At 39.1% G+C, this 24,793-nt stretch overlaps 1 protein-coding gene across 4 annotated transcripts in view; it reads right to left on the bottom strand.

Annotated features, from left to right (window-relative positions):
• Nucleotides 1–287: 287 nt before the first annotated feature.
• Nucleotides 288–24,793, bottom strand: part of LOC112638738 (transcription factor Sp9-like) — a 147,091-nt gene continuing 122,585 nt past the window's right edge. For 3 of the 4 annotated variants that reach the window (XM_025410929.1, XM_025410927.1, XM_025410928.1), the window contains 2 exons: nucleotides 1,771–2,809; nucleotides 288–1,702 (listed from right to left, as the gene is read on the bottom strand). In XM_025410929.1, coding sequence (XP_025266714.1) covers nucleotides 849–1,702; nucleotides 1,771–2,776 — 1,860 coding nt within the window. In that variant the 5' untranslated portion in view covers nucleotides 2,777–2,809 and the 3' untranslated portion in view covers nucleotides 288–848. Of the gene's footprint in view, nucleotides 2,810–24,793 lie in introns of all 4 variants that reach the window. The other variant, XM_025410930.1, reaches the window with a different exon arrangement.

Here is a 24,793-nt window from a genome sequence, read left to right as displayed (position 1 = left end):
AATATATATAATGTATAATATATATATTGTACAATATATATATAATGTATAATATACAGGGTGTTTTTAAAACGATGTCGGAGATTTTAAGGGCGTATTCTAGGAGTTAAAATAAGAAAAAGTTCGTATAAACATGGGTCGAAAAATGCTTTTCCTCCGAGTTATAGCTCTCTAAAGTTGAGCGAAAAAATTGTCAAAACCACATAAAAATGAAGCTCATTATTAATTATTATGCTGTGCAAAACTTTAACGTTCTATGAAAAAGTTTCCGAGAGAGTTACAATACATTTTTCGATTTTTTCCCTCAACTTTAGGGGGCTATAACTCGGAGGAAAAACATTTTTCGACTCATGTTTATACGAGCTTTTTTTCTTATTTCAATCCCTAGAATACGCCCTTAAAATCTCCGACATAGTTTTAGAAACACCCCGTATATATATATATTTATATATTTATATTTATATATTTATACGGGTTACTTTTTTTTTACACACAACATTACACCGCTTATAATTAATATATCATTTCTCTCTCTCTCCCTCTCTCTCTCTCTCTCTCACTTTCTTTCTCTCTCTCTCTGTCTCTCCCTCTCTTTCACGCGTCATGTATATATATATATATATTATGTACAGATAAAAAAAAAATCCTGAAAATTCGCGTGCGTGTATTTAAAAACGGGGACCATTTTCCGTATTCGGAACCAGGACGGGGAGCCAGATTCGTGTGTACCTTCGTGTATGCTCTTGTGTCTACGTGTGTATATTACTCGTGCCTGCGTGTATGAACGCGGCGGACGGACGTGCGGTGGATTGTGACCGGTTGTCGGACGCGAGTGCGCTCGTAACGGCTTAGAGACTATGTACAGGCGCGGGGGACGAGGGTGAGGGAGTCTGCGCGGTCCCCGGCGTGCCAGGATTCTGTTGCACAGAGTAGGAATTGTTTTGTCGCGGATGCTGTTGTTGGTGCGATTGGTGGTGGTGGTGATGATGGTGATGGTGGTTTTGGTGCTGCTGATGGTGATGGTGGGCGATGGCCGACGGATTAATGGTCGCGTGATTCTGCATGAGGTTCAGATTGAGGGGGTAGGATAGGGGGGAGCCCAGGGCCGTTGCGGCAGGGGTACTGCAGGCACCGGCTCCGGGCCCCACCGGGCTCAGTGCATGCTCATCCCCGCGTGCGGATGATGGGCCGCCGGCACGGAGGTTGCGTGATGATGAGGATGGTGCATTAGAGGCGGGAGATGCGGGTGGTGGGGATGGTGTGGGGTCAGAGGCGGCGGGGTCATCTGTATTGGGGTCATGGGTGTTGTCGGCTGATGGCCGAGAGTGTTGGTGGTCTGGGGGGAGGTGGTGTTGCTGGTGGTGTCCTGGCCCGCCGCCACCGCTGCCGCCGCTACTGCCGCTGCCGCCGCCGCAGCCGCTGCCAGCTGCTGCTGCTGCTGGGCCTGGGCCGCCGGCTGCGACGGCGGCTGCGGCTGCGGCACCGAGCTGGAAGTGGGACTCTGCTGACTCCCGTTGTCCTCGCTGTCGGAGCAAGACTCGGCCGACGAGCTCCCCGCTCCCCCCTTGCCCTTGCTGCCGCTGCTGCTGCTGCTGCTGCTGTGGGTCTTGACGTGCTTCGCGAGATGGTCGCTGCGCATGAACCGCTTGTTGCAGACCGGGCAGGCGAATCTCTTTTCGCCGGTGTGGGTTCGAAGGTGCCGCTGCAACTCATCCGAACGTGTGAACCGCTTGCCACAGAAAAGCCAGTTGCAAACAAACGGTCGCTCACCAGTGTGCCACCGCAAGTGGGCCTTCAGATGCGACGTCTTCCCGTAGACCTTGCCGCATCCCGGTATGTGGCAGCTGTGGATGTTCTTCTTCCTGAGGTGCACGCCGGCGGGACCGAGTCTCTCGGCTTCTTGACAATTCGGGCAATCGCACGTGGCGCGACCGGTGTAACGTCTCTGCGAGCGCGGCGAGGGCGCTTGGCTGACGCCGGCGCCCCCGACCCCGCCGACACCCCCGGCGCCGCCGCCGCCCTGCGGACTTCCGGCGCCGGCGCCGGCAGTCGCGGCCGCGTGATGATGGAGCCCGAATCCGGGCGGTCCGCCCGGTAGCATCGACTTGTACGTGTCTTGCAGGAGATTGTGCCCGGCGGTCGTGGCCGTCGTCAGCAGATGATTCCCGGCGAGCGCGAGGCTCGTCGAGTAATCGGCCGAGTAATTGGCCATTTGCGCCGCGTGGACCCCGACGCCGACGGTGCCGCTCACGTCCAGCCAACCGCCGGCGGTCGCGGCACCGTGCACATCCCACCAACCGTCGCTCGCTTTGATTCCGCCGTGAGTCGCGCCCGGCATCGCGTTGAACGGCCACGACTCGTACGGATGCCTCCCGTATACCGAGCCCAAGGTCGCACCCTCGACCTTGCCCAAGAGACTGCTCTGATGGTGATGGGGATCGCCGGCCGGTTGAGCGCTCGCTGTCCCGGGAAAGTACAACTCGCTACCGTATTGCGGTGCGGTCGAGGCGCACGATGTCACTGGCGCTCTGGCGTAACCGCCGGTCGTGCTGCCGGCGCTGCTCGTTGCTGCCGGTCTCTGGCTCACTCCCGTCGTGGTGCACCCGCCGCCTCCTCCTCCTCCTCCGCCGCCGCCTCCCCCTCCGCTGCTATGCTGCGGCGAACTGCCGCTGCTCTGCGGGCTCTTCTTCCAAGGATGGAAACCCTTGCCTACCGCCGCGTCCGCTAGCGGTGGCGGGCTCTTGCTGCTCAGCTTGTTGCACTGAGCCGCCAACATGGCCAGAGGCGTGCTTCGCAATCCCGGATGATCCTGTAACATTGCAAGGGAAATCCATGCTCGGTCATAGTTTCATTTTATGGGGGAAGGCATTTATCTACTTTAGCGGTAACACGATAAGTGATAATATGTTCGAGCCAAGTCTCCATTTGTTGTATATCATTAGGAATATGATGATGAGTCCTCGATGAAAAATTCCTGACGAATTTCGCATAATCCCTATCCTCGATTTACAATGTGCTAACAACGCACGCGTTGCCGGTCTTTCTTTGGGATTTTTCACATCGAAAACACTCGTTGTGGAACAATTTCAGCGGGATCGGGGCGATTACGCAAATCGGTAATAACAACTCTGGGCCGAATTACGTATCGCGCGTTTCGATTCACCGGACCATCGGGATACTTTTTCGTGCCAGCGCGATACGTAATATCGAAATCTGTCGGCCCGGTGGACGCCCATAATCGCCGCCGCGATCTAAATCGTTATAAAAAGAAGCCCAGGTTCGGGCCCATAGAGAGAGAGGGAGAAAGAAGAGAAAGTGTTCTCCTAAGGGCGTATAATGACACTAAATTGCTTCTATCCTAGAAGAGATCCAAGATTAAAGTCGCTAAAAGTAATGAGACCCGGATAGACCGATCGCTCTACCTAGGCCGGTTTCATGCAAATTGTTCTTGTTTCAAACACAAGGTCGGCATATGTTCTCCATGGTACAATATTAGGAGACTCGAAACAATATGAGACAATATTGTAGACATAAAAATAGAGCAAAATTGATTCTCTTTAAATATCACGTGGGTTCGATAAATAAAAAAGATGAAAAATGTTGATTTTCAAAGAAATAACTATGGTCTGTATTCATAATCTGCTCTTATATTTAACATCTTAAATAAGGTTTGAAAATGTTATACGGCCATTTCATTGGCTGAACAGAATCTTAAGGCGACCCGAGGTCAGACTTAAGATGATCTGAGATAGACTATGAATATAAGAATAATATAAGAATAGACTAGGTTAGATTAGATTAGGATCGAGGCCATTTTGCCATAAGTTTTTTTAGTTTGTAAGATTTTTGTTATGTGCGAATACTGAAATTCTACAGAAATAGTAACTTCAAGGAAAACAATAAATATATATTTATATAAGAATATACTACTCTCTAAAAGTGAATCAGTGAAAATATCACTAATTTGAACAGTAAAATAAGATTTCACTGAGAATCAGTGAGTATTTTACTGATTTTCAGTGGAAATGTTTATTTTTTTGTTATTTTATCTTATGTCTCACTGATTATGGTCAGTTAAAATAAAATTCACTGTAAAATCAGTAAATTTTACTGTAAAACCAGTAATCGTTAGTTCGTTCATTTACCGCTACAATCGCTATCTCCCTCGTAATTAATTTTAGTTATAAGAATTATATAAAGTTTGCAAAAAGCGACATTTAAAATTAGAAGTATCACTTCGATTTAATTTCTGATACAAGCTTAATAGAGAGGCTTCAGATATTAAATCGATCTTTATAAGTCGGACAAATAAATGTCTGGCGACTTAATGATAATTATTTGTTCGTTATCTATTTAAAATAACAAGTTCAATATGCATGAAATATAAATAAAATAAAATTTTTAATATAATAAATATTTAGTAAATATAAATAAAATTTTTAATTTTATATGAAATAGATAGAGATATGAATTATAGTTAAATATTACTGACAATAACAAAAGAAATATTACTGATATTGAGAAATATTACTGATTGAAACAGTCAAAATTATTAACTGATTCTTTCAATAAAATATCACTGATTTACAGTGCTGTACTTATAACTGCTGTAATCAGTGACTATTTATTGTTTTTCAGTGATAATACACTGATTCACTTTTAGAGAGTAGAATATGGTCTATATCTTAATATAATCCTATAAATTCAATTTTATATCATAATAAACTTGAACGAGTCCTTTAAGAAATTTGCGACGCTCGTGTTCCCTTTCACGCACGAGGGATTAAAGGAAACGCAATTTGCGCACGAGCTAAAAATTAGAGCGGACGACAGACAGAAGCGGACCGAGAGATTTTAGATAACGAACTTCATCAAAAGAGCAGCTCCATGCAAATCGCTCACGATGGGGGGATGAAAGGACAAGGCTGTGAGTGTCGGCGGCTACCGAAGGGCCGGAGGCTGAAGGAGAGAGGGTCCTGGGGAACGGATTTGGACTCGGAGAGGTAAAAGCGAGAGGGTCCGCGGAAGCGGCAGGAAATTAAGGTCTGGAGGGCCGCGCGGCCATTAGCAGTCGGCGCCATCGAGGCGACACGCCCCCACGTGGATTCAACCTTGCGCCAACAACACCGGCGAAAGACAACGAAACGCGCGCACCCCTCCAGGATGGTAGCGACGAGAGGGAGAAAGAGGGAGAGAAAGAGACAGAGCAGGGGGAGGGGAAGAAAAAAGGAAAAACGGAAGAGCCGCTTCGTGCTTGATCTATCCTTCGAAGAGAGAAGACTCCACTCGGTTGCCCTGGTCATTCATCAACGTGTGCAACAAATAACCCGCTCATATTTCTCCGGAGTAACATGATCGATATTGCTATAATACGGTCTCGTTATTTAAAGACGCGATCGTGTGCGAAGCGCCAACATCTTCCGCGACTCGGTGCTATTAACACAAGTAATAATGAGCTAAATAATTAAGCGCGGATGTTGCAAGTGCTTATATTTTTAGAACATCGCGAGTCCTAGCGAAATTACTGTAATTTATACTCGAACGTGGGAAGGTATGGTATTGAGCAAAAGTCATTATTCCGAGGAAATCTCCGAAATCTCCCCGTTACGACATCCTCGACGAATGAGAGCGCTCGTTGACGCTCGCTCGGAGATCGGAGGGTGACGACGAGAGAACCGCGGAGGGTTGAAAGGAACGAAACGCTCGTCTCGCCCGCTTTTACGGTCGAAAGGATGCCAGGATAGGGTAGCGCAGGGGGAGGAACAGGGGGAGGGAGCGGAGGAGGGTGGCTAACGCGCGGCAACGGAGATCGCAACGGGGTTGAGTGTCTCTCCGCCAGTGTACGAGCCACGCCCTCTTCAAGCTCGATGAGTGCAGGTTGTAGGCAGGCCACGTATCGATCCACCGGGACAATATGACAGTGGCCTGCGGAGACAACGACGTCCCTCGATCAGCTCCCTCCGGTCTCCATCGTGGTACCCAATCCTCCATTGCGCGCGTACCTTCATCCCATTCCGTTTCGTCACATCTCAGAGTCTCATCGGGGCTTTTTCGTTTAGCACTTCTTGTCTAGCAATAAGCAAGTTTCCTTTTGCAGAAACGAAGCATCGGTAATTTCTCAGTCTCGCGCGGGAGATTTTATTTTTTTTAGGTTAGGTTAGGTTAATGCATGATAAAATAAATGCATGATACGAGGCTGACGAAGCGTACTCTCTAAAAGTGAATCAGTGAAAATATCACTAATTTAAACAGTAAAATAAGATTTCACTGAGAATCAGTGAGTATTTTACTGATCTTCAGTGGAAACGATTATTTTTTTGTTATTTTATCTTATATCTCACTGATTATGGTCAGTTAAAATAAAATTCACTGTAAAATCAGTAAATTTTACTGTAAAACCAGTAATCGCTAGTTTGTTTATTTACTGCTACGATCGCTATCTCTCTCGTATTTAATTTTAGTTATAAGAATTATATAAATTTTGCAAAGAGCGACATTTAAAATTAGAAGTATTACTTCGATTTAATTTCTGATACAAGCTCGATAGAGAGGCTTCAGATATTAAATCGATCTTTATAAGTCGGACAAATAAATGTCTGGCGACTTAATGAAAATTATTTGTTCGTTATCTATTTAAAATAACAAGTTCAATATGCATGTAATATAAATAAAATAAAATTTTTAATATAATAAATATTTAGCAAATATAAATAAAATTTTTAATTTTATATGAAATAGATAGAGAGATGAATTATAGTTAAATATTACTGACAATAACGAAAGAAATATTACTGATATTGAGAAATATTACTGATTGAAACAGTCAAATTATTAACTGATTCTTTCAATAAAATAACACTGATTTACAGTGCTGTACTTATAACTGCTGTAATCAGTGACTATTTACTGTTTTTCAGTGATAATAGATTGATTCACTTTTAGAGAGTATACTCGAGTTTACTCGACGAGAGACTCGGACCCTCGCGCTCCTCCTGTCGGCGCGCTTGAAAGGGAACCGACGTGAAATGGGCACCGGTAGGATCCTTTGTTTTAGTCGCGTGACGTCACGCCCTCTCGTACCCAGCTAGGACTAATAATGCCCCGAGCTACGCCGCGCATAAATTAAAACGAGGAATCCTCGCCTCGTCCTCGTCCTCGTCTTCGTTTTCGTCGTCTACTCCGCCGACTCCGGATCCTTTTTCTAAGAATTTATCCGCATCGAGGCGTCATCGCGTCGATTGCTGACTTGCGATGGGGCCCAGGAAGCGGCTCGATCGCTGTCGAGCGTGATCGTTAACGAGATCGAGCACTCGACGGCGGAAAATAAAGCGGAAACGCCGACCATCGTTCGAGCACGAGCCACGTGACAGCTGAATGCGAGGGAGGTAAAAGACCCGACAGCGAGGGTGCGAAGCAACAAACCGTGGGGTGTCTACCGGTCGAGCTTCGTGGCGAACCGCATCCGACGGCCGTGTCAAACTTTCGTCCCTCTTTCCATCCGTCGAAAGAAAGAGAGAGAGAGAGAACCCTCGTATTCATACATCAGGCGAACGATCGACACTTTATGTACATGTATACGTTAACGAAGACATCGAGTCTCGAGGTGAAATCGATTATGTATAATTAGGATTGTGTGCGGCAAAAGTCCACATTTTTTAGGATAAAAATGCCAGTGGTAAAAAAACAAGTTTCTTTTTTGAAAAAAATTATATCTTCAACGTTTTTATTTTAAAAACTTTATATTAATTTGAAATTCAAAAAAGCTTATTAATATGTCGACCTCAGTTTTTTAAACTATTGTGATTAAATTAATATGATTTATTAATTAAAATATCTTTTCGATACTAAAGTTATATTTATAATATTGCATATTAGTAATTTTTACAATTTTTGCCACCTGATTTCATTAGGTAAAATCCGAAACAGTAGAAATTGGAATTTTTTATTTTTCTCACCCGTTGAATTTTTTATATTTATTTTTATATTTAACTAATATTTACGTTTATTTTTATATTTAATTAATATTTATGTTTATTTTTATGTTTAATTAATATGATTAATTAAAATATCTTTTCGATACTAAAGTTATATTTATAATATTGCATATTAGTAATTTTTACAATTTTTGCCACCTTATTTCATTAGGTAAAATCCGAAACAGTAGAGAATTGTTGGAATTGAACAGTTGGAATTTTTTATTTTTCTCACTCGTTGAATTTTTTTCGTACCCTGTATATAACTCTTCCTTTCAGCCTACCTCTCAAGAAAAAAATAGGATTTCTTTTGCGTAATTAAATAAAATTTCTTTCACGTATTTTTGTTTCGATGCAAATAAACATAAGTGTACAGAAAGCGATTTAAAAATTATCTCAAATCGTCGTCGAATTACGCGGACAGAGAGAGAGAGAGAGAGAGAGAGAGAGAGAGAGAGAGAGAGAGAGAGAGAGAGAGAGAGAGAGAGAGAGAGAGAGAGAGAGAGAGAGAGAGAGACAATTAAAAGAAGCGAGCCGCGCGAAAGAACGAGCTGCTCCCCGTGTCTCGTAATGGAACCCCGCGCAAAATTAGTCGGCGCCCTTTTCTGCTTTCCGTGTAAAAAGTGTCGGTCGTTCCCGAGAGTCATTGACCACGATCTCCAAGCACCTGCCGGCATGGTCGAGTTTCTGATTGGATTCACCTGCATCGAGCAGTCTCCAACCAGAATGATATCGACTATTTCACCATGTCGGTTCCTTTACGTCGGTTTTCTATTGTAACTTCTTTTTCTCCTTACGAGTTTAATTATAAATAGTTTCTGTATCATTTGTTTTTACAACATATATATTCGCTTTTGTTTCCTATCTTATTTTATGCTACTTCAGTTTTTATTTCGTGAAAACAAAAATTAATTTAACGTAACGTCGCGCAAAGAGAATATCGACTTAAAAATTTAGAGTAACATGTTCCCCGAGGTATGAATTGATTCTAAAATGTCCTGCATTTCGTAGAGCATTCCCATTTCACTCACGTGCTGCGAGAGAAAAGCGAGGAAAATTATTCATAAAATACATATATATCTTGTATAAGTAATGTAATTATTATTACCATGCAAATTGTAACATGTTACACGGTACAGCATTGAATTATAATTTTAAATGGCATTATTACTTCTGCCTGAAACAATCTCGATGGAATTCCCTTTACGATCTCGATACGCTTACGCGAACACGTGAAACATTCCACGGGAAAGAAATTTAGATATGTATATCGAACGAAGTCGAATTATTGCGAACGTGATTTCCATACCGCGCTAATTACCCTATCCAGGTACAAGTCGGGTAAAATGTAACGGGTAGCACGAATGCCGCTGCACGTCAACCTGCTCCTTGAATTCTTGGGATATATACACGTGCGATACAATATATATATATATATAGAGAGAGAGAGATACGTTAACGAAGGGTTACGCGAGTATACGCCTTCCCCCTGTGGCGAGGAGAGCGATGCCAGCGATAGTACGAATGCGGGTTACTTCGAATGCTAATTATTTGTTTATCAGCCTCCGCATGCAACTGCACCGGCACGCAGCTAGTGCCCCGATAAGAAGCAAAGGTGTGTCCCCCTTGAAACTGTTGCGCCGACTAGGGCCGACTTTGCTCTCGCAGATAATTGCGGCGATTATAAAAACGTTCGCTTTGCCTCGCTCGTCTTTCCCCTTATCGGATTAGTCGTCGACTTGGATATAGTCGTTCTCTGCAGTGGTAGCTCCTTCTCTCCTTGTTTTCCACATTTTTCTTATCTCGAGGTATAAATTAATATGCATGTGATGTATGATCTCGAGTTAAATATTATATATATGTATATTTTGTACATAGTTGAGATGGAGATATACGAGGATGGTTTGAAAAGTCCGTGCAAAGTTAGAGATATGGCACTACTGATGTGCATCGAGATTATTTTCAGTTAATAGCATCTCTTGGAAGAACACACGCCAAGTTTCAGCCAGATCGGTCCATTTCTCTGTGTTTGGCGTTCGTTTGAATCGAGGAAGTCGAGTGATTTTTAAAAAATGGATGGAAGAGAATTTGGCCGCAAAATTGACAGAGTTAAGGTTCCAATTCGTTCCGCATCACCTCTATTCTCCAGATTTGGCTCTCTCGGACTACTACTTGTTCCCCGATATGAAGAAATGGCTGGTGGGAAGAAGATTTTATTCAAACGAGGAGATGATTGCGGAAACGAATGCCTTTTGCAGAGTTGGACCAATCCTATATTATTCGGAAGAGATCAACAAACTGGAGCAGCGTTGGACGAAGTGTCTAAAAGGAGACTACGTGGAAAAATAAAAAAGGTTTATCCCGAAAAATTAAGTAGTTTTCATTTTTGCACGGACTTTTCAAACCATCCTCGTATGTATAAAGGTATAAAAACGTGTGAAATTTTTTAAATTTAATTTCAGAAATATCAAGATGCTCATTTTGACATTTTCTAGAAGGAAAGAGTAAAGACTTTTTTTCGCATGAATTATAAGATACGTTATATGAGCAACCTCGTTGCATTTGTAAAATTAATTAATATCCATGTATATAACGTTCACGCAGTGTTGCGCAAATTTTACATAATATATACTGAAGCGAATTTCGAGATTGACGCAGATATTATATTATCGCAAGAGATAAATAACGAGTGAAGCGAGTACGATCGCTCTAAGAGCGATTAATGCTATCATAAACTCCGTCTTGGATTATTAGATTAATCAATGAAATAATTGAAATTCGAGTAAAACGTTTAATTAATTAATCAGACTTAAAGTCAAAATAATAAGAGCGTCAAACAGGAAATGTACTTTATATTATTTATATTATTTATTAATATTATTTATATTAATCAGATATATAAAACCTATTTTTTTGGGGCAAATTTAATCGATCTCAGAGCGATGAAATCTACTTGACACGAAAACGCAAATTGCATTTTTTATGCATATAAGTACAAGTCAGTTTTTTTTTTCTGCCTAATTACGAAAATCTTTCCGTATAGTGGCGACCGGCACCTCGTTTTCCTTCCGCTCCGTTTCTCCGGCTTCGCGAACAGAACGGACCCCACGATCGACCGAGGTAACGATGGAACGAAATTGTACATTCGCACGCAACGCGACTGCCATTATGTGCGGGAGAGAAGCTTAGGCCGCGAGGTCGTCGTCGGTCCTCCTTTCGACAAAATGGCGCTGCCTTTCTTGCCCTTCTTGGTCGGTATCTCTCTTTTAATCTCGCGCGCGCGACACTGACCGGCGTCTCCCCGGACAAATGGACTTTTAACTCGGCCCATCTTTAAGCGACCCGGGTAGTCCACCCGGGTAAGTTCAGCTCTACTGATTGCAGACGGGCGATGTATCAACGCATATCGCCCGTAGCATCAACGACCGCGATCATTAACGAAGAACGATGGTTGGCACGCTCGAATCCCGCAACTTCGTGGGGAATAAGCGAATTTACGTTAATTTTTCGCGACGCGCTAAAAGAGAATTGAATTATTTTCGGTAAATCCACGATATCTGTTTTATAGAAGAAGAAATCTTTAAAATACATTGGTACACTGAAAAAAAAATCTGGTTGCATTAATTAAAATTCTGGTAGATTTAACCACAGTATGTCTGTTGAAAAATGGACGAACCAGAATTCTTGTAGGAATTACCAAATGAATCTGATTAATTTCTTCCTGTTAAATTTACCAAATTTTCTAGTTAATAATACTAAACTCGCCAGCACCAAGTTGTCTAAAATGTTTTCCATCTAATCTCAAAAGACTGTTTAATATTCTGAATTCCAACAAGATTATTGGATAAATTCAATCCAGATTATTGAATAAATTATTTTAAAGTTGGTTAGAAATTAAACTGATAAACAGTGATGCAAGAAGAGGATGTAGATCAAACACACAATCAGAGAGCTAGCGTCCTCTTTCTGGCACTACTGCTCGTAAGAGAAAAAAATATACTTTGGATTTAATGTTGATACTAATTCTTTATATACATTTTATGGTAAATATTGAATACGAGTTAAGTTAAGAGTGGCTCACTGCCTAGTGGCAAGCAAAGAAATTAATGTAACAAGAAATTTTATAGATCCACACAGAAAAAAAGGACATTCTTGTTTTGAAAATATATTTAGTTTTAACATGGAAATCTTGAAATGAGATTATATTGCGTTAATTAAAGAAAAATATAATTGCTTGAATAATTGCTTACTTGAATGAAGCCATTTTATATAGTTCAATTAAGAAAAATATATTCTTATGATTTAAGATTTAATTTTCTTGAATAGAAAAGAAACAATGTTAGATAGAAAATAACACTTTTAAATCAAAGATTATAATTTTCTTAAAGTAGAATTAAATAATTATATATTCTTGAGATGGCAATTATATTATAATATTAAAGTGAGACTATAATATTGTTGAAATTTAAAATTATTAAATTCTTCTAAGAAGATTATAAATTGTTGTGTATATACGAAACAATGAACGCGTTAATTTAAGTATATAAGTTTTGATTTAACACTTTTTTTTCTGTGCAACCAGAAAATATTAACCAAATTCTTATAGTAAAATCTATTAAACGTTCTAGTTATAAAAAATCGAGTCTTATCACGATAACTAGAAATTCTTGTTTGATTTAATCAAAATGCCTTCAATCATATACGTTTTGTTGGTACAGTCAAACAATTTTTCTCAGTGTATAAATATGTACTCTCTAATAATGTAAGATTTTTATCAATTAAAATCCCCTCTTCCCTGGTATTAGAAGAGGACCTTGGGAATCGCGCATTATTTCCAGGATCAAAATAAATCCATGTAGATATCTATGTAATAATTCAACAAGGATTTATCAATCTTAAAAATCAAATTAACGAAATCGGCTAATGTGCATTATAATATAAGATGCCGTGTGTCATCGCGTTTTCGCTCGCAGATTATTACATATAAATTAAATCACGCGCAATAGATATTTTTTTAGATATTAAGAAACGCGAGGAAGAAGCGAGAAGGGGAATAAAAAGGAGGAAAACAAAAGGTTTTCTGTAAAGGACGGGATTAATAATCTTATTCATGAGTGACCGCAGGCCGGCGCCGAACAGCGTGTGACGGAACCTCCGTTAGTTCCCACCGGAGCCGAGCTACCTGTTATCCTCTCTTCTGCCTGCTAAATTATGTTTTTTAATTAAATCCGTCGTAAAGCAGAGGAGCGGCTCGCCTTTCCTCCTCGCAGTTCTCTCCCCCTCTTTTCTCGCACGCCGCGTTACGAAAGAGCCGATCGTAGAGTCTCTCCGAGAGTGTCCAGAGTAGACCACTACGTGGCTCGGGGCCAAAACAGGGAGCTATCCAAATTTATTCGGCTATCCTATTGCCCGAGAGGCATCTCCTACTTGGTCTCCTTTTTGCTCCTCCTCTCGACGACGGCATCGAGATTTTTTTTTTCTCTCTCTTCCTCCCTTTTCGCGGACAAATTTCTCGAATCGCCCTTGGACCTAATGATTTCCGGGTAAAATGTAGGATGTAAATCGAATGTGTATAAAGTCGTAGGGTCGTTTTTTCACTCGGAGATACTTGGAATGCAAGAGAGAAAAGTATAAACGAGGGCTTTTGAATCGACAAGAGAGAGAAGGAGAGAAGAGATCGACTACCAATTCATTAGCTCTCGTAAATCCCTCGCCCCCGGCGTTGAATATTAAGCTGGCATTATAACTCGTAGCCAGTTAACGCGGTATCATCCCTCTTGACCTTCCATACTTCGCTTATTCCGGCTTCTATCAAGGATACTCGAGGAAACTCGGTGAGAATCGATTTCCGGCAAAAATCGGCCACTCGTTTTTCAAGCGTCACGTCTTCATTAGGATAATGAGGGCGGCGTAAATCCCGAAGGGCACGTCGAAATTGCGCGCGCACTTCCAGGATGCCCTCTCGTCGGAAGGGACGACGGAAGCGGCCCCGCATTTGCATAGAGTAATTTAGTGGTGCATAAAATTCCGCAGCCAATTAGCGCCGGAGTGTCCGATCTATCGCCCGGCTAGTCGTTTACCGCGCTCCCTCGCCGCGGAACGCACCTAATTTGAGAAGACCGCGTCCCCTCATCCCTCCTTAAAGAGCGGCGACATTCTCGCTCGATTAAAAAAACCTGCGGATCGCGGGTTTTATCTACGCGTATGAGTTTTACTGTCAAACGGGACGCTATCCTGTCCCTTTTTATTCCTGTTCCGGTGTAAAGCTCGTATTAATATTTATATTTGCGAAAAAATTTTCATGTTCCGGACGTTATGCTAATTTGCTAATAATCTGAAAATGCGACTAATTAAGATACTAATGAAAAAGCAAGGAGAAGAAAATATTTAAATATGTATATAAATTTATTAATATTCATTCTTTATCAGAAGAGTTGTTTTGTTTTTATCTGATATCGTTGTGTATTAAAATGTGTGTAACTCCTTCACATGTAAATTCTAAGCTTTATATAATCGTAAAGCAAAAGTAGGTAGTAAAGTATTTTATAATCATTGGGATGTAAAAATAATAATTCTTTATTAATTAGATAGCATTTTAATATTTCACGAGATACTAATAAATATTCTAATCTTTATCTTAATAACATAAAATAATTATAAATAAAAATAATTTTACTCGATATATATTTATAAAGTTAAATTTCCATTCCTTTATCATATTAAGAGAGATTTATGGACATTTACAGAAAAATTTGAACATTTTTCAAATAACACTGAAATAACATATTTTTATGAATATCATATAAATAAATAAATAAAATATTATTTTTTTTGCATATAACATTTAATTTAGTTTCACGTTCAATTCATAATCATTAATTTTTTTGAGACTTCATCTTTCTCTCTCATCAATGTTGTTAAATTAGAAAAATCTCGAAATATCATATATCGCAATTTCACTCAATTATTTTATATCGATCACTGATTGGTTTCTAATATTTAACACACTAAAAACAATCGTTTAATTGTATCAACAAATATAAATGTATATAACAGAAGGTATTTTGGTTAAACCAAGAAATTCTTAGTTATCATGATAAGATTCGATTTTTTATCATTAGAACGTTTAATAGATTTCACTATAAGGATTTGGTTAACATTTTCTTTGAATCTACAAAATTTCTTATTAACTAAACATGGACACAGTGATGTCATTTTTTTTAAAATTTAGTATTATTACCATTAAATTTAGTATTATTTAGTATTATTATAAAGAAAATTTAACAGGAAGAAATTAATCATCTGGTAATTCCTAAAGGAATTCTAATTCGTCCATTTTTAAATAGACATACTGGTTAGATCTACCAGATTTCTAATTAATGCAACCAGATTTCCTTCTCAGTGCACGAATACAAATCGAAAGTCACTTATTTACGTAATTTTCGGTTCGGCAACATAGTTGGCCGGATCTTTGTATGGAAAGTGTAAAACATTGTATATCGGAAGCCGTGCATTAGCATATAGAAGGAGTTGCCTTGTGGCGATGTAGGCGGCGAGTAGGTAGGTAGCTACGAGGGGCTCTTATTTATTAACGATGTATTCTTCACCGCTATGCCGTATTTATTCACTTTGTTCTCGTTAACCCTTTCCACCTCTTCTGCGTCCACTATTCGGCTAAATAAAACCAATTTGACCGGGATGGGGGCAGAGCGTTATGCGGTAGCGGTCAAAGGATGACTAAGCCGGACAGGTTGATTAACTCTCTGATGCACTATTCAATTTCGATCTAATATGCGTGGAAAATGTTGTAGGATAACGCGCGATAAAATAATGACAAAGTTCCTAGCAAACTTATCCGGGTAAACTAATAGAACGGGACGTGAAAGAATTGAATCAGTTATTTGTACACAGTAAAAAATTTTGTGTTAAATTTAACATATTTCACATGTCCCAATTTATCCACTCTAATTTTAATGTTAATTTAACAGAAGGCAAGTATGTAAATAAATAACACAAGTAATATGTTTAAAAATTAACACAAAAGTGTAACACTTAAACTTTATCTGGAAATAAAGTTTATGGTAAATTAACATATTTATTATGTTAAATTTAATTAAAAGAAAATGTTATTCTTACATTTTTATGATAAATAACAGAAGAGATATATCGATTTAACATATGGAAACTGTTACAGAGAGAAAAATAACACAACTTATCTGTTCATTTTAACATATAACATATTTCATCAAAAATTCGTGCATTTACATATTAATTGTGTTGTTTTAACTCTTAGAAACGGTGAATATTAACTCAACGCAGAAATGTCAAAATAACGCAATGATAATATGTTACATTAACATAAGAGTATGTTAAAAATTTAACACAAACATTTTTACACGAGAAAATTTTAACAGAAATACAAAATATTTTTTACCGTGTAAGAGATAAAAATTTACATGAAAATTTATGATTATCGTTATTATCTCTTATAATGATATATGCAAGACTTAAATAAGAGTGGACAGAATATTATCGTGTATTATATCATTTTTTCCACCTTCGAGCGCAATTTATGTTTTCCGAATTTTAATTCCGTTACTTATACGTGTTATAAATTGCGTTAATTGCGTCTGATCAATCGTGTCGTAAAGAACACATTTTAATTTCGGAAATACTGGCTTTTTTCCTCGAATTCCTCTCTGGTCGAGTCCAGAATGTACTCGGTTTCGAAGCGTTGAATAAATTTGTCCATCGCACGCTTCCATTTTCGTAGACGTTCGCGGACCGTTTATAAGTCTCGTGAGGGGGACTTGTAGCGATGATCATTTTTGAATAGCGCGTCGAGACTCTCGGTCTCCTTATTATGACGCGTGAAAGGCACGCAGTCATAAGCACGCCTTTATCAGGCGCTCAGGTAGACCTGGGTCTCTCGATCGTTTGCTCTCCTAGACGAGGTTCTACCCGAAAAGCACCCCGTGTTATCGTATATTCCGTGTTTTATAGCCATAGCTACACGGTGGTCCCGGTCGGCGGCTTTCTTTCAATTACGAAAGTTCCACGTAAAATCGACGTGTAAATAGCACCGGCGCGGGGTTGCTCGGCAGAATCATAGGTCGATAAATTTAGGCCTGTATTAGCATTTAAACGATGGTGCGGTCCATCGACAATCTCGATGATTCTCGATTACTGCGAGAGCCGCGAATCGGGAGAGGAATGAGAGAAAGATAGATAGAGAGAAAGAGAGATAGAGAGAGAAAGAGAGAGAGAGAGAGAGAGAGAGAGAGAGAGAGAGAAACGATTGCCTTAATAAATAATATAAATAATATGAAGTACATTTCCTGTTTGACGCTCTTATTATTTTGACTCTAAATCTGATTAATTAATTAAACGTTTTACTCGAATTTCAATTATTTCATTGATTAATCTAATAATCCAAGACGGAGTTTATGATAGCATTAAACGCTCTTAGAGCGATCATACTCGCTTTACTCGTTATTTATCTCTTGCGATATAATATCTGCGTCAATCTCATAATTCACTTCAGTAGTATATATTATGTAAAATTTGCGCAATACTGCGTGAACGTTATATACATGGATATTAATTAATTTTACAAATACAACGAGGTTGCTCAGATAACGTATCTTATTCATGCGAAAAAAAGTCTTTACTTCTAGAAAATGTCAAAATGAGCACCTTGATATTTCCGAAATTAAATTTAAAAAATCCCACACGTTTTTATACCTTTATACATACGAGGATGGTTTGAAAAGTTCGTGTAAAAATGAAAACTACTTAATTTTTCCTAGAGATAAACCTTTTTTCTTTTTCCACGTAGTCTCCTTTTAGACACTTCGTCCAACGCTGCTTCAGTTTGTTGATCTCTTCCGAATAATAGGGTTGGTCCAACTCTGCAAAAGGCATTCGTTTCCGCAATCATCTCCTCGTTTGAATAAAATCTTCTTCCCACCAGCCATTTCTTCATATTGGGGAACAAGTAGTAGTCCGAGGGAGTCAAATCTGGAGAATAGAGGAGATGCGAAATTGGAACCTTAATTCTGTCAATTTTGTGGCCAAATTCTCTTTCATCCATTTTTTCGAAATCACTCGACTTCCTCGATTCAAACGAACGCCAAACACAGAGAAATAGATTGATCTGGTTGAAACTTGGCGTGTGTTCTTCCAAGAGATGCTATTAACTGAAAATAATCTCGATACACATTTCTCTGACCTTGCACGGACTTTCCAAACCACCTTCGTATTCTTGAATTTAGGTTAGCAAAAAAGTTCATACAGGCTATAGTTCAATTCGATTCAGAAGTTTATCAGAAGTTTCCTCGTGGAACACCGTGTATATATGAATAGTTTATTTGGAAGTGATTTTCTCACGCGCCAGGAAAGTTTCTCCGTCAGAATTTCCAATTAGTGTGTGCTTGCTGTTAAGAAATTTTGCGGTGTACCGCGTATTTCATTAAACGTTAAAGCGCGAAGGATAACTTCAGCAGTGTAGAAGCCTTTTCCCGGGATGTGGAAATCGAAGCAACTTTGCGAATGTTCGATGAAGGCGACGAGTACGTCTTAATATTTGACAGCCGTCTGTCAGAGCACGTCAAAGTAATTACGAACACACCCTTTCTCGTGCTATTCACGCCTTCGTGAACTGAATCTCGAAGACAAACTGCTCCTCGACGCGACGTGCAGCTATAAATAATTCATGAGATTGTTTACCTTTCTTTTTTCTAGCTGCATTTTCGAGGGTGGATGCATCTTTTGAGATCGGATCGAAGGATTCGGCGCGATTTTTTTCTACCAGAGAAAGTGTTGACTCCTTTTTACTCCGAAAAGTCGACCACACACGCCACTTCGTATTGCAACTCACCTGCTTTCGATATTATTTAGCCGGCGTGCATTTCCGAGTCGACGTAGGCCGTTTAGAAGACGACGCAGTAATTTAGCCGCGAAGACGTTTTACGAGACGCGAAAGAGCCAGTCGAACGACCAGCAACTCGACCAAGTTCGTGGCCGCGCGAGCTGATAAATTTACGTCAGGCGGCTCGTCTGAGATGGCTGTAAACAGCCAGTTTACGACCGAAAGTTACATCGGAACCGGACACACACACGTCTGCGTTTCTCTCTTTCTCTCTCTTTCTAGCTTTCGTCATGGAGTTTTGCACCTGCAAATATTTACGTTCACTTAAAAAGTCGTAAGCATTCTGCGGCACTTCGATAAATCCACGCGGCCCTCGGAGTGATAACGGAATGACATGATTGCCGGCCTTGAAGCTTGATTCGCTCCGGAATCGAGCCGACGACGCGCTCGTAACAGGAAAGTTACACACGCGAGCAGCAGGTTTTACTGCATTCTACATGCTTGTGCCTTTACATGTGTGGTTTTCGGTAGAACGACATAAAGATGTCCTGGCGCGATAACACGAGGAAGCGTATCTTAGCGTGGGACATTTTATTCTTTAGCTTCCAGTCGACTTTATTATGCAAGATTCATTTTCTCAACCTCCCTCGTGGTCCAAGAGACTGAGAGAATCCGGAAAGCGCGATACATGGCACGAGATGTTATCGCGGGAGCGATATCACACGGTAAAAAACATTTTGTATTTCTGTTAAAATTTTCTCGTGTAAAAATTTTTGTGTTAAATTTTTAACATACTCTTTTGTTAATGTAATATATTATCGTTGCGTTATTTTGACATTTCTGCATTGAGTTAATATTCACCGTTTCTAAGAATTAAAACAACACAATTAATATGTAAATGCACGAATTTTTGATGAAATATGTTATATGTTAAAATGAACAGAAGTTGTGTTATTTTTCTCTCTATAACAGTTTCCATATGTTAAATTGACATATCTCTTCTGTTATTTATCATAAAAATGTAAGAATAACATTTTTTTTAAATTAAATTTAACATAATAAATATGTTAATTTAACATAAACTTTATTTCCAGATAAAGTTTAAGTGTTACACTTTTGTGTTAATTTTTAAGCATATTTCTTGTGTTATTTATTTACATACTTGCCTTCTGTTAAATTAACGTTAAAATTAGAGTGAATAAATTGGGACATATGAAATATGTTAAATTTAACACAAAATTTTTGACTGTGCATATTACTTGTGTTATTTATTTACATACTTGCCTTCTGTTAAATTAACATTAAAATTAGAGTGGATAAATTGGGACATGTGAAATATATTAAATTTAACACAAAATTTTTTACTGTGCATCTATTGGCCGGCAAATGTCAGTGGTCGGTGCACCTGCGATCATCATCATCAGCAATCATCGTTCCCGATGCGATCTGGCGTCTAATCGCGGCCACCGACGTAGCTATTTAGAGTCGCGATAGATGCGTATCAATGGCGAATCGACGCGTGCGACCGATCCTCGTCGCGTTTTAATCGTCGGCTTATCGGGATCGTTTGACAGGATAAACAAAAGCACGCCGACCTGCTCGACGCCGACGAGGTAATTTAGCGAACGACTCCCTCTCTCTCTCTTTCTCTCTCTCTCTTTCTCTCGACTTGGATCATCGTGCCGTGTAATATAGCGGCATCGACTTGGCCGAACGTGGGGCGATGTGTTACAGACGGCGTTACGGCAACAAACCGGCACTAAATCACCTTTGGCAGACCACGTGAACCCGTTCATCTCGGCGGCCGGACGCAGCTGCCGCTAAAGTAAAGCGGTTAAAGATCCAATCTCTCTCGGGGAGAGCCACGATCCTCCTTCGGCGCTATAATATTCCGAGCAAAAAGATGCGAGCGCGTGGTTTGTTCGAGATCGGCCTCGCAAATGGCTCGAGAACTTGTGAAGCTTCGCGACGATTCCGAAGGTCGTGTCCTGTTTTTTTTTTCGCACTTGCAATCTTTTATTCTTTATTAGAATTCTTTGGATAATTAAAATCCGCGTGATTAACAAATAGTCTAGAGCGATCAAGTATCATGAAATGATAATAGATACTTGAGTAAGAAAAATTCCCTAGAAAAATATCGTTACCTTGCTTTGTTCGAGCGACAATAGATACATGAGTAAGAAAAATTCCCTGGAAAAATATCTCTACCTTGCTTTGTTCGAGCGATTTTTTTCGCACTTGCTATCTTTTATTTTTTATCGAGTTCCCTGGATAATTAAAATTCGCGTGATTAACAAATAATCTAAAGCGATCAAGTATCATAAAATGACAATAGATACTTGAGTAAAGAGAATTCCCTGGAAAAATATCGCTACCTTGCTTTGTTCGAGCGATTTTTTTCGCACTTGCAACCTTTTATTCTTTATTCGAGTTCCCTGGATAATTAAAATTCGCATGATTAACAAATAGTCTAGTGCGATTAAGTATCATAAAATGACAATAGATACTTGAGTAAGAAAAATTCCCTCGAAAAATATCGCTATTTTGTTTTATTCGAGCGATTTTTTTTTTTGCACTTGCAACCTTTTTATTCTTTATTCGAGTTCCTTGGATAATTAAAATTCGCGCGATTAACAAATGGTCTAGAGCAATCGAGTATCATAAAATGACAATAGATACTTGAGTAAGAAAAATTCCCTGGAAAAATATCACTATTTTGCTTTGTTCGAGCGATTTTTTTTCGCATCGGCAATTTTTTATTCTTTATTCGAATTCTTTGGATAACTAAAATCCGCGTGATTAACAAATAGTCTAAAGCGATCGAGTATCATAAAATGACAATAGATATTTAAATAAGAAAAATTCCCTGGAAAAATATCTCTACCTTGCTTTGTTCGAGCGATTTTTTTCGCACTTGCTATCTTTTATTTTTTATCGAGTTCCCTGGATAATTAAAATTCGCGTGATTAACAAATAATCTAAAGCGATCAAGTATCATAAAATGACAATAGATACATGAGTAAGAAAAATTCCCTGGAAAAATATCGCTACCTTGCTTTGTTCGAGCGATTTTTTTCGCACTTGCAACCTTTTATTCTTTATTCGAATTCTTTGGATAACTAAAATCCGCGTGATTAACAAATAGTCTAAAGCGATCGAGTATCATAAAATGACAATAGATATTTAAATAAGAAAAATTCCCTGGAAAAATATCGCTACCTTGTTTTATTCGAGCGATTTTTTTCGCACTTGCAACCTTTTATTCTTTATTCGAGTTCCCTGGATAATTAAAATTCGCATGATTAACAAATAGTCTAGAGCGATTAAGTATCATAAAATGACAATAGATACTTGAGTAAGAAAAATTCTCTGGAAAAATATCACTATTTTGCTTTGTTCGAGCGATTTTTTTTCACACTTGCAACCTTTTATTCTTTATTAGAATTCTTTGGATAATTAAAATCCGCATGATTAACAAATAGTTTAAAGCAATCGAGTATCATAAAATGACAATAGATATTTGAGTAAGAAATATTCCCTAGAAAAATATCGCTCTCTTGCTTTGTTCGATTTTTTTCGCAGAGCTGTCACGTTTAAATAGGTGACTATAACATACTTAGCACGCTACGAGTGTAACTTGCGAGACTATAAATCTACTTGGTGACTCTATTCTCGAAGAATGTTCGTTTAACACACGTGGTGGCAAACGTCAGCGAGTTAATTCTAGGGTTCATAAAATGCATAAAATGTGTGTATTTATGATAATATATTTGTAGAATTTTTATACTATTATTGATACTATTATTATTCATAGGATATATCACAAATAACCGTTGTTGCGTTATTATAGTTATTAGCAGTAACACATGACGTTGGTCGCGACGTGAAGTTAAACGTCGACCATACTGGATGTAATAGGATCTACCAGCGACTTGTACAACGAGTCGAGTCGATAATGTCATAAGGTTAACGCAAAGATCATCGGAATAGATCGACTTGGCGTTGCCTAGTTGCGTATGTCTAGTTTGCCGAGCGAAAGAAAGCATAAACGGGCGCGATCAATAAGAGGCATCGATCCGAGTTAAGAGTCGAGTACACGTTTAAACTGTATTCAAAATGTAAAAAAAATTATTTCCATATATTTTATAAAAATTGAAATAACATGGAAAAATTGTGTGCTTTTATATAAATCGTAATTTCAGATAAAACGCACGAGAGAGGCTTGCAACCTTAAGGAATTAAGTGGTCCACCCTCTTTAACATCCGCAAACGAGACGCTTTACGATCGGTACATGCACGTAATAGCCATAATCGTCGCATATATGTATAATCCTGCTTGAGAAGAAAACCTGAGCTCTATCTCGTTAACAGTGTGATTAACGCCGAAATATCCGTTTTCAAGGCGCGATATCAATTGATATTGTTATATTATTGCATTAATAAAAAACATATATTTTCCGTATAAGTAAATTCAGTCTGTAATAATTGTTAGAAATTTATGATACATTGATTTTTCGTCAGAAACGAAAAAGTCGTTATTTAATGACAAAAAATATTATCAAATTATACTTTATTGCTGTTATATTTTATGCTTCCTTAATTACATAAATATGAGCAAAACGGCTAGATAAGAAAAGGATAAAATATCTACTCATTTATTTGCATTTTTTTGTATTTTTTGGAAGTGACGTAATACTTTTGATCAATCCTGTATAAAGAGAAAAAAAGAAACAATGTATCAAAATTTGCATAAATGTAAAAAAATGACAAAAAAGATGTACGAAAATGATAAAAGACGGAACTATATATATGCGTTTTACATGTTTAGAGAAAGCACGTGTGTATAATTGAACGTGAAAAATACCTTTAATGGCGTTGATAGTGGACGACGACGAAGCGATAAAGTTTACCGACACGCACGTCGCTGTGTTTTATTAAATGAGCACCATTAAATATATTTCTCACGTTGTCTATTAGGAGAGATCGCAATTTTAGATACTTCCTTCTCTTTCCAACGTGACCTGTTACGTATAGCGTCATAATTAATGTTTTGCATTTAATGGAGCAGCGCGCCGATGACGTTTCCCTTTAACGGATGATTCAGCTCGCATGGGTAAATCACGTTGCGGCTATTCATAGTCCCGTCGACATGCGATGCGTATGTTATTCGAATCGAGCAACATAATGACGAATAACATTGAGCGTACACAAGCGTCCATAATAAAGCGCGCCGAATTTTTAAGATATCGAGGCAAAATGATATCGTCGCTTATATCATATCGTTATGGCATCTAATGACCACGCAGCCAATATTGCGAAAGTGACCATTATACTTGTACAGACATAACGAGCGAGCCGACCGGTTAGGCTGTCCGGATCTCGAACAAAATGGTTCGCGTGTCTTCCGCGGCAACCTGGCGAAATTTATTGCTTCATCGTGCTTTCGCACGATAGATTCGCGATACGCGCGCTCGTTCATCTTATCTCGCGGCGGATCGCGCGTTTTGAAATTATGCAAATTTATTTTTCTCCACACACCATATATATACAGAGTGTCCCGAAAGTCCCGGATCGGTCGAATATTTCATAAACTATGCACTTTAGAAAGAAATGTTTCGGACAAAAGTTGTATGGCTTGAAGGGAGCCATCAGATAGTGGCAATGATTTGACATGGGAGAGTCATTTGAAAGTCACATGAAGATCACCGTCAATTTCTTAAACGGAACCCCCTATTTTTTATTACATATTCGTATAGCTTATCTCGAGAGCTTTCCAAAACACTATAATAAAGTATTTCTTCATTGAGTACTTTTCGAGTTATGAGGCTTGAAATCATTTCTTAATTTTGCATAAACCATAAAATATCTAGTCAAATATTCATTTTTCGATTAACTAATCTTAATACTTTTATGTACAAAATAATGAGAGGAATCAATTGGTGTAAAGAAA

The sequence above is a fragment of the Camponotus floridanus genome, unplaced genomic scaffold, assembly GCF_003227725.1.
Source record: "Camponotus floridanus strain SB8 unplaced genomic scaffold, Cflo_v7.5 scaffold36, whole genome shotgun sequence".
NCBI classification, from domain to species: domain Eukaryota; kingdom Metazoa; phylum Arthropoda; class Insecta; order Hymenoptera; family Formicidae; genus Camponotus; species Camponotus floridanus.
This window is presented reverse-complemented; position numbering and strand designations above follow the sequence as displayed.